The sequence below is a fragment of the Cylas formicarius genome, unplaced genomic scaffold (genome assembly GCF_029955315.1).
Source record: "Cylas formicarius isolate icCylForm1 unplaced genomic scaffold, icCylForm1.1 PGA_scaffold_10__41_contigs__length_53128322, whole genome shotgun sequence".
Lineage (NCBI taxonomy): Eukaryota > Metazoa > Arthropoda > Insecta > Coleoptera > Brentidae > Cylas > Cylas formicarius.
In genome coordinates, this window is record NW_026844214.1 from 25,190,409 (window position 1) to 25,201,485 (window position 11,077).

The 11,077-nt window shown below is 33.8% G+C and overlaps 1 protein-coding gene and 1 long non-coding RNA gene across 3 annotated transcripts; one reads left to right on the plus strand and one right to left on the minus strand.

Moving 5' to 3' along the window:
* Positions 1–640: 640 nt before the first annotated feature.
* Positions 641–2,382, minus strand: LOC132705461 (uncharacterized). The gene is made up of 4 exons (XR_009619436.1): positions 1,977–2,382; positions 1,608–1,645; positions 1,219–1,249; positions 641–987 (listed from the first exon to the last, which is right to left on the minus strand). It is a non-coding gene; the product is annotated as an uncharacterized LOC132705461 (long non-coding RNA).
* A 132-nt stretch (positions 2,383–2,514) lies between these two features.
* LOC132707093 (U3 small nucleolar RNA-associated protein 25 homolog) lies at positions 2,515–10,507 on the plus strand. 2 transcript variants are annotated; one of them, XR_009619719.1, is made up of 8 exons: positions 2,515–3,592; positions 3,660–3,902; positions 5,486–6,112; positions 8,300–8,476; positions 8,533–8,670; positions 8,825–9,007; positions 9,219–9,489; positions 9,541–10,507. XR_009619719.1 is itself a non-coding variant. In XM_060678768.1 (7 exons), exons 1-7 carry the CDS (start codon positions 2,573–2,575, stop codon positions 9,366–9,368), a joined length of 2,538 nt encoding a protein of 845 aa, XP_060534751.1. In that variant the 5' UTR covers positions 2,515–2,572; the 3' UTR covers positions 9,369–10,507. The 2 variants fall into 2 exon arrangements, 1 of the variants encoding a protein (XP_060534751.1); XM_060678768.1 differs by having other exon boundaries at positions 9,219–10,507.
* Positions 10,508–11,077: the final 570 nt, after the last annotated feature.

Here is an 11,077-nt window from a genome sequence, read left to right on the forward strand (position 1 = left end):
ACCTTAACTCCTTCTTTGCCTAAAAATTTTATAGAATTTCGACATATTTTGAGAAAATACTGCCGTAAAAATGACGCACGTTGAATGGACTAAAACAAATGTTACATAGCTGCTTCATGAGTTCCTCTGTACTGTCAGCATAGGCAGGGCGTCTATCTATGTGTCTAGTACCTATATGGCATAGGTAGAGCCTCTATATCTCTAGTAGCTATATGGGTCTACTGCAGGAACCATATACCTATTACATAATATAGTGGCCCTATCATGGTAAAAATTGATGCGCCCCAGGCGGCATCGATAATTTCGTACAGCAGGTTTCTAGCTATACAGTTATGTTTTAATTATATTATATTTGCAATGGCTTGTAAATCAAATAAATTATCTACAATTTTAACAACCAAAATTATTCACCTATTTGAAAAATGAAATCTTAATATTCACGACCTACAATATGTGGTGCAGGTCTGCTGTTTTTCAAAATAATGTAATCGTAAAAATAAATCTGAAATATGCCATTATAGCATGAAGTGTCTTTAACTTTCAACAGGCTGAAACCAAACATTAAACAAAAGATTCAAAAATCTAAGTAGGTATGCACATTTTAGGTTTTATATAAAATAAAAAACAGAAGTTGGCAGTTTTTATTTCTAATTTATTTTGTTCTGTATAAACTACTAAAAATACACAATATATTTTAAAAGTTAATTGTCCAAATTTAACTGGAACATGTTTATCCAACAACTCTGCAGAATATTGTCACCACAAAACAAAGAATTTATCATAAATTACTACTACTATGTGATTTTATACAAAAAAAAATGTAGCAAAGGTAGTAAAACAAAAACTTAAGGTTACTAAAAAACTCTCAGTACTAATAGACTACCTAAATTTCATATATACTATCTGTGTTAGGTGAAAACCTACAAAATATATAAGCAAAATACTTACCACACCAAACACTGTTGAAACAATATATCCCTTATCATTCTGAAAATCAATGATATTAGGATCTTTTGCTCTATAAAACCATACTTTCAAAGTTATAATTTAAAGTAAAATCAGACAAATGCCTCAAATTCTATCACAGATGGAATACCCAGTTTCAAATTTGGTACTGGTTATCATCATATATCAATTTGTTCATTGCTAGGTTTACAAGGTATGACAAATAATAAAAAGGATGATTTGATAGTGGAAGATAGGTCAAAAAATATTTACCTCTCCAAAACTGCTGTAAGAGAATATCCACCTGAAAACAAAATGATATTAGGGATTACGGCTACACATGACAAAAGTTCCATCACTTATTAATCTAAAATTATATCAGACAAATGCCTCAAATTCTATCACAGATGGAATACCCAGTTCCAGATTTGGTACCAATTATCATCATATATCAACTTTATAGCATTTTACTGGAACATGTCTGCGCAAAACAAAAATGGCTTCAAAATTATGTTTATAGCTATAGGTAACAATAAAAATAATGAAAGTTTAATTAAAGGTAATTTTAATCTGTATTATTTACGTAATTTCACAAAAATGCTGATGAGTGTTTAATATTGAAACAATCAAAAAACTGAAAAATGATTCAATAAAATATTTACCTCACCAAAACGACTGTAACACAGTATCCAGAATCGTTCTGAAAACAAAAGCAAATTAGGTACTAGTGCTAAAGCAAGACAAAAAGACAAAAATTCTTTCAATTCTTAGTTTAAAATTAAATCAGACAAATGCCTCAAATTCTATCACAGATGGAAAACCCAGTTTCAAATTTGGTAACAATAATCATCATATACCGATTTTTTAGCTTTTTACTACGCAAAACAACATATTAGTCCCAACAACAAAAAAATTCCAACTATGTTTTCAAGCATATTTTTTAAAATAAATCAATTGGTTTCAAAATATGGTTATCGCCATAGGTAACAATTTCAATCAACATTATCTGTGGTTAAAAAACAAGGGCTTACCGTTGCCACAATTATTCATCTCAACCGAATTTCTAATGACTCCATCATCCTCCACCTACAAATCAGAAAGCTTCCACGTGCAAAATGCCGTAAGGTTCATAGATAATTCAATTTAATTATGCCTTTCACATTTCTGTTGGGCAAGATTGCCCGGATTATTAGGCTATTTCCGCCTTCCGTGGAGAATTTTCGGGCCTTCAAAGAAGTGGACTAATTTTGAGTTATTTAAACAATCTAAGCGTTCCCAAGTAGCAATCAATGCAGAAGTTTAGTTTATTGAGTTAACCCAAAGATTATCTTCTGTACTTTTACACAGAGTCTGATACATTTGTAGGTATAGCCTTCCATAGATTAACAAGGTAATAAGTATAAATTCGTTATTCAACTTTAAAAAAATCGGTCTGATTTAAGTGTTTTTAGTTTTTTGTATCAAAGTTTAGTGTTGGTTATTGTCAACCTTATTTGTACACAAATTGATAAATTGTTGCAAACTGGCCAACTGCTCTTAGCAGTTCGACTAATAGAAGTAAGAAGAAGAATAACCTAACATTGTAATTGTTTTGTTACAGATTTGGATTTTAAGTTTCAAAGTTAATATGGTGCGGAAATTAAAGTACAAAGATGTAGTAAAAAATCGAATCTCTGTCCGACCGAAAAAACTCAAGAAAAACAATAACAAATTTAAGTTCGATCATAAGAAAACGAAAACAAGCTTTAAGGGGAAAATTTCTAATAAAAGTAAAGCGACGGAAGATGCCGAGAAGGAAGAACTAGTCGATTCAAAAAGACAAAAAGTTATAGCACAGTTACAAGAATCTTCTGAAAGTGAAGAGGATTTTGAAGATCCATTGGCAAAGCTCCAAGAATCTTTCACAGGTCAGCAACTTGTAAATGCTCAGGAATCTGTTGTTAGTGAAAGTGATAGTGATAGTGAAGTCCTTTGCCAAAACGAAGCGCTGGAAAGCTTAGGCGATAATGACAGTGACACCAACGAAATTTCAGACATAAATGGCAATCCAGGTGACGAAGTTAACCGATTTGGATTAGATACACAAGCAATGGAACACGAAAATTTGGGAGATCCATTTATTCAACACCTAAATTATGAATTGCATCCAAATTTGTTGGAGTTGTTGGAGTCCACTCCCGTGTTTATTGATACCCAATCATTGTGTTGGCCAAGGCTTGGAAAGATCAATTTTGAAATACCAAAGTTTCCGAGTACTGGAAATAATTCAAATAAAGCACTTAATACCAATGCAAAATATGCAATTCCACCAACATTGCCAAAACAGGTTAAATCGACGGCAAATGAATTATTTTTGAAATCACAAATTTTGCAGAACATTGAAAAAGCAAATAAGAGTAAAAGAGAGAATCAGTCAATTCTGACACCCTTGCAGGAGGAGCTATTTACAATGATTAACAACTACCAAGATGTATATTTTCCTGTACGTACCTTTGATAATGCCGAGGAGATTTGTTTTGTTTATTGTTTGCATGTTGTTAATCACATTCTGAAAACTAGAATCAAAATTCTTCACCACAATGCCAAACTGGGTAATAAGGAGGAAGTACCTGAAGAATACAGGGATCAGGGATTGGTTAGGCCTAAGGTTGGTTAGGATAATTTGATTTAGTCTATCTGAATATTCAATATATCTTAACACACATTTTTTTTAGATTTTGATCATACTGCCATTTAGAGACTCAGCTCTTAAGGTCATAAACACTATTATTGAAATTCTTTTATCTAATGACAGTGGAAATGTTATAAAAAGGAATAGATTCATTGAGGATTTTTCGGGTCATGAACTTCACTTTCCTAAGAAAAATCCAAAACCAGCTGATTATGAACAGTTATTCAGTGGAAACACAGATGACAATTTTAAAATTGGTATTGCGGTCACTAAAAAAAGTCTGAAGGTAAGTTGGCTTCAAGGTGATCAATATCAACAATTTTTGCACATAAGATTTAAAAAATGTATATTATAGCATTTTTGGATTCTTCAATGCAAAAATGTGCCTCTTTTAATTATACCTGTGTTAACTTTTTATTTAATTTCAATTCTGTCAAACTCTGACTGTTTATACAGTATGTTTCCATACAAATGAGAAAAATTTAAGGGTGTGATTCCTTAATTAAAATGAGGGGTGGTTTGTTATATAAACTTTGGATTGACCCTTAAGGAGATATCATACTATAATGATGGCCGAGAAATGTTTTTTTAAATTTTTATCTTAAAAACGAAAACAAATAGTAATGAGTAGAGTAATGAATAAGACCATCACTATCATATTTCTAAATTTAAGGAACACTTATGCAATGACCTAAAAAACATAGTTTCTTTTATTTTATGTTTTATTTAGAAATTTTTGTCTCCAACAATTCTTTAATAATACTTACCATTTCCAAATATAAAATCTAAAGCAATACAATGAATACAAAATACAATTAGTTTATTCAAAAATGTATTATGTAATTATTTAATTGTTCAATAATAACAATGTTAATTCAGTAATGGTTAATTACACTATTGCAGAAATGGCAGATATACATTTTAAGAACAACCGTGCAAATCAACATTTCTTTGAAGCTTCCTTGCAATGTTTTACATTTTAATTTTTTATTTGGAAACTTTTTTTTTTTCAAAGAAACTTCCACAGGCTACTGTAATGCTTTTTACAAAACTTCTGGATTCGTCCTGCGTCGGTTTTTGCTTAGTCGAAATTGCTGACGTTTCGCCAATCATCCTGTTGGCTTCTTCAGAACTTGACTGAAACGGAGCTCTGAATAAGCCAACAGGATGATGTGCGAAACGTCAGCAATTTCGACTAAGCAAAAACCGACGCAGGAGGAATCCAGAAGTTTTGTAAAAAGCATATTTGGAAGTTTTGGTGAAAAAATTCCAGGAGGAAAATTTCTAATAAACCTGTTTATCCAAAATTTTATTTTATTCTCTAGCATTGAGAATGTTTGCACTTATGTTAAAAAAAATATGCAGTAAGTGTGTTTTTAAAATGCTAATACTTCCCTAATATTTTATTTCCGTCTATTTTCGTTTGTAATGTAAAAACTACAAGCATTATTTTTCATTAAACATTGGTTGTCGATTGACCCAAAGTTTATATAAGAAACTAGCCTGTATTAGGTGTTCCCATATAGCTCTTAGAGATATAGAGCGCTGCCTATGCTGATAATAGAGAAAGTTATAAAGCAACTATGAAAAAACATTGACCTTGACAACCAACATGGCGGAATTTTTACGGTAGTATTTTTTCAAAATATATCCAGATTCCATTAAATCTTCATGCAAAAACGATTCATGTGTATGGATATCGCCGTCTGGAAAGAAAATAGCCCAAAGTTCAGGTTAGTGTACTTGTCATAGCCACCTGAAGAGCATCAGCTTTTACTGTATTACGGCCACTATATTATTTAGTAGCTATATGGGTTGTTCCTAACTTAAAAGAGTAATTACAGAAACGCTCATGGTCTTTTCTTTTAGCTTTTTGCAGACTTCTACTCATCTGATATTATTATAGCATCACCCTTAGGTCTGAGAACAGTCATAGGTGCCGAAGGAGAACCAGCACGGGATTTTGACTTCCTAACCTCAATCGAACTACTGGTCCTAGACCAAGCGGAAATATTTTTCATGCAGAACTGGGATCACTTGATTCACATTTTTAACCACATGCACCTCAAACCAAAAGATTTGCATGGTACTGATGTATCAAGAGTCAGGCAATGGAGTTTAAATTTTTGGGCCAAGTACTACCGACAAACTTTGATATTTTCCTCCATTGCCATCCCAGAACTAAACTCCATTTTTAATAAAAAGTGTTTTAATTACGCTGGCAAGGCTAGGATTATAAATCGGATCGTATCAGGCAGTATCAATGGAGTGTTTGTTCAGGTTCCCCATGTGTTTCATAGATTTGAGGCCAATGGACCCACTGATGCTGTCGAAACGCGGTTTAATTTTTTTGTTAAGAAAATATTGCCGCAGAGAAAGGACAGTTTCATGAAACAAACTCTGGTATTCATACCGAGCTACTTTGATTATGTTAGAGTAAGAAACTACTTTAAGAAGGAGAATTTGAGCTTTGTGCAGATATGTGAGTATTCTAAGGTAAGCATTTGTTTTTTTTTTTTGTTCCGATTTAATCACTTTTAGAATTTAATGTGCAGTGCTAGAGTGATCTTTTTTCTCAGAGAATTGTTACGGCGAAACGCGTACGCGTTGCATTTCTTCTCACTTTTTGTTTTAAATGTTCCGAATTATTGGTTTTATTTTTAAAAACTGCAGAACTTATTCTAGTAGCTGCACTTAAGGGACAAATACTTGTTTGTGGTTCATCAGCTACATGTAATGACATTATGGAATTATTTTTCCTGATCTAGTGCAATATTTTTTGGACATCCTAAATTGTGCTCCTTTTGACGAAAAGATGCTGAAGCTCCCAAACAGTCATATATGTTACCAAAAATGTTCCTGATGAAGTGCAACACGATCATTCTAATTGAATTGGACATAAACACACCATACCTCTCATTTCTCAATTTGAAAACCTATTATGCCTGAGCATTTTTAACAAAAATTGCAAAACGAAAAATAAACACAAATAATTCAAATATGACAGAACACTCAAAATTTTAACGTAACACAAAAAAATTATAACGGAACAAAAACCGATCAAGCCTATTTTAATTTTATAAACATTAATTGCGAAACAAAGTTTAATTTTAACTAAATTTGATAAAATAGAAAACTAACCAAAAAGTAAAAATAAAATACCAGAAAACGACCCTGTCTTAGAACTTAAATTTGAGAATATACAAAAAAATATAGAAGTGTATCTTTGCAAAAAGAGTGTGCAGGTGGCGCCATCTATAAGTTATTGCATAACATTACATCATCTAATTTCTCATCCCCGAAAACCCACATATCTGGTGTTGGTCGATAATTTTTTATCTATTTCCTCGATGTATTCTTGGGCACAGCTACGGGGTAGGCGGTATTTTATCTTTTACTTATCGCAGATGTTGGGAGATTTTAGGATAATTTTTGATATTTGAAACATATGGAAGTCATTTACGGAGTTACTTTGTGTAAGTGGTTTTGGTGAAGTTTTTTTTTTTTAATTGAACGTTGGATATGTTGATAACGAAAATTGTTTGGGAGAAGAACTGAAATGAGATGTTAATTCCTGGTTAAGACATTCGGGTTGATCACGGATGATTTGCATTTAGGTATCGTTCTCTACGAGTGGTTTTTCTATACACGGGAAGAGTATTGTTATTCTCTAATTCGATTGTGAAATTGATGTTTGTTTGCATGGAATTTAAATTGTTCAGAAATGTATGAAGAGATTAATGTGGCCAGAATTTGTAACCTCGAATCTGGTTTAAATAAATCATCAACCCAAACTGCAAATGATACGATCAAAGATCAATAATTCTAAAAAAAATCATCAAAATTAGACTAGACTAGAACTAGGAGAAGTAAAGGCCCTAAAATCTCTCAATTTCTACGATCGGTAAAAGATAAAATTCCTCTCGTGATAGCGGGTGGTTACAGATACCGTGCAGCTGTGCCAAAGAATACATCGGGGAAACAGGTTCAAAAATATCAACCAGACTAAAAGAGCAACAGAGATCAATCGGACTTTGACAAGTTACTACATCAGGGACTTCAGTAAATCACGATCACGTCTGTGAGAAACAGAGGTAAAAACGATATAATCGAAACAACTAGTTTTCATGAGTGTTTGAAAATGACTAATTTTTTCTTATGAAAGAACAATCATTATACAAGGCGGTGCTACAATCTGACACTGTCACAATAGAGGGCGCGATATGAACTACAAATAATTTTTGATAATAAGCTAAGCTATATATATATATATATATATATATATATATATATATATATATATATATATATATATATATATATATATATATATATATATATATATATATATATATATATATATATATTCTCACGTATTGATTCACGGATGGAAAAATGTGATGACACTATATTCCGGGATATCATCCGTTCGCTCGTTGAACTCCGACTGGAATCCTGCATCCGACTGGAATCCTGCAAATCTTGCATCCGACTGGAATCCTGCAGACGTTTCGCCAAAATCTCACTTGGCATCTTCAATATATATATATATATATATATATATATATATATATATATATATATATATATATATATCAACACATAAACTAAAAAACAAATAATTTCGATACGTCACTCATTTTAAATCAACTCAAATTTAAATCCGTACTTTTCCCATTGCAGGAAAACAAAGTGGCAAGAGCTCGCGATATGTTTTACCACGGAGATGCCCATTTTCTCCTATATACTGAAAGATACCACTTTTACAACAGAATACGTATTAAGGGCATAAGGCACTTGATCTTTTACCAACCACCCACTATGCCACATTTTTACAATGAAATGTGCAACTTGATGCAGGTATAACCTCACCCTGTGTTATGTGAGAATGTTGGCGGCATCGCAAATATTTTTAGGAGTCCAACATGAACAGAAAAGTTGGAAATGTAACTAATATGTCAGTGACTATTATGTATTCAAAATACGACATTATGCAATTGTCCGCTGTAGTAGGAACCGATCGGGCTGCCCAGATGGCACTATCGGAGAGGAAGGTGCATATGATAGTTACAGGGTCTGATTGACATTTGAATAAACACTATTTTATATATTTTCTCTCTCTGTTTATTTTTTAACTGACCTGCACCCTCACCTCATTTTTTTTAATGAGGTAAGCGTCTTTGCTTAATTCGTCGTCCTGTTTTGCAGCTCGTGATGTGGAAATCGGGTTCGGACACTAAAGTATCTAGGGGTGACCCTGGACTCCAAGCTCTCCTGGACGTTTATGTCAATGAAACAAGCCCGAAGGCGCATCTCTGTGGATGTGCCGTCGCCTCTGGGGATCCAATTGAGGCGTGGTCAGAAGTTGCGTTCTGGATGTACACGATGCTGGTAAGACCGCTCTTTACCTGCGCCGCATTGGTACCTGGGTATCGTCGCGCTCCACTGGGCTGCATAATGGCTTGTCTGTCTGCCTGTCTCAGGCGGGATTAAGATGCTCTGTCTGTGAAGACGGACGGACATGATTGAGGCTACCTTATGCATACACTAAATAAAAGGACGACTGGCTCCGTGCGGGAGAAAATATTCTTGTCCCTCATAGGCTTGTCTGGTATATGGACGGGGCCAAAAGGGGACACTGGAACAGGAGCTGGGATATATGGCATATATGGTACTCAGACAAGCATATATACATGTATGTATAGAAGCCGACATGGCAAGCAGACTGACTCAGGATGCGACTGCAACATAGTCTCTATGATCGGAGCCTTCGGTTGGAATAGCAGACAGCGTGTTATAGACCAAGTGCATTGATGGCTCGATAGGCAGGTCGTTCTGCATTGGGAAACTTTAGCGGGAATGATGCAGCCAAGGTTTGTAGTTGCGGGATCCTCTACTCCTCAGGGTCAAAAATGGGCTCTCAGCTTCAGTCGCGCGACTACAAACGCTGGTAGGAATGCTAAAAGGACACTGCCATCCCGATATCTTGGAGATGGACAACGACAGCACATGCATGCAGTGTTTAGAAGAAAAGGAAACTCCTCCAATTCATCTCCTAAACAGTTGCGCACCACTAGGGGGCAGCCGATTGAGAAACCCCGAAGCTCAATTCATTCAACCTGAGGAACTAAAACTCCCCATGGAAGAGGCATTGTACTTTCTCGAGAATACAGGGCTCTTCCGGGTTAAGGATTGAAGACGTGCGGGCATAATGGATCGAAAGGTCTGAATCCAGCGCACTGGTTCTTGCAGTGAAGCAGTTTTAAGTTTGGCATAACAGGTAACACAAAACATCTATCGACAACCACTTTTAGTAGGTAGGTGATTAAAATTGAATCCAAAATTATTATTAACTAAATGCTATTAAAGTGCCAGTATTTCATGATTAACCAATTGTATTTAACGCTGACTAGATGGAGAATGTTGCCAGAAGGTTGCAAGGTCGAGAAAAAAAAACAACATCTGGAACAATTTTGTAAAGCACGAAACCTCCACGAGAAGAAAGTTATGTTTCAGAAAGTACCCTAGATATGGTCCGCTTACCCAAAAGGGACCGAAAACCATTTTTTATTAAGATTTAGGAAAGCAATCAGCTGCCTATCTAAATACACCGAGCATAGGAGATATCAGCCGACGACCTTTATACCGATATAAAACAAGCGAACGATTGTTAATTTCACTACGAATCGAAGCACCCATAAAGAAATCAAGCTTAGAGACCGCCATTGGTACACAAATAATCAGCGTCCTTTTTAACCGTCCACGGGAATAAGAAATGTAAAAATGGCTGCGTTCAAGCTTCAGCGTCCATCCTTTTTTTCGATTTAAAACTTTTGGACGTTGCTATGAAACACGATAAGTAATAAGTGAAGCTATCGACTTCAAATTTGGCAGGCAAAAGCTATTAAAATGGGGAGGGAGCGGGGTGGGAAATATTTTGTATTATATATATATATATATATATATATATATATATATATATATATATATATATATATATATATATATATATATATATATATATATATATATATATATATATATATATATATATATATATATATATATATATATATATATATATATATATATATATATATATATATATATATATATATATATATATATATATATATATATATATATATATATATGTATATATATGTAATGTATATAAACGTTAACGCTACCAAAAAAAATCTTGAACGAGAAGACGCACAAGATTTGGAGAGTGCGCCGCATATTCAACAAAACTGAAAAATGAGTCACCTTAATATTGAAAATTGGATATAACTAAAAGACTGTATTTCAGATGTTAGATGGTTACATGGTGATAGAGCCCGTATAAACAGCTAAAACTTTTGTATTTAAGGTTTTCACCTATTGTAAAGGGTGTTCCCGATATTCCGTGCTATATAAGAAATCTGCTAAGTGTCCCAAATTTGAAGATATCGACTTCAA

What these genes read in the sequence shown, in the direction of transcription:
- LOC132707093 (XM_060678768.1), top strand. Translation starts at nt 2,573, where the DNA reads ATGGTGCGGAAATTAAAGTACAAAGATGTAGTAAAAAATCGAATCTCT. An exon ending in TCACTAAAAAAAGTCTGAAG is followed by an intron (nt 3,903 to 5,485) that starts GTAAGTTGGCTT and finishes CTTTTCTTTTAG; the next exon opens with CTTTTTGCAGACTTCTACTC. An exon ending in TGGCACTATCGGAGAGGAAG is followed by an intron (nt 8,671 to 8,824) that starts GTGCATATGATA and finishes CCTGTTTTGCAG; the next exon opens with CTCGTGATGTGGAAATCGGG.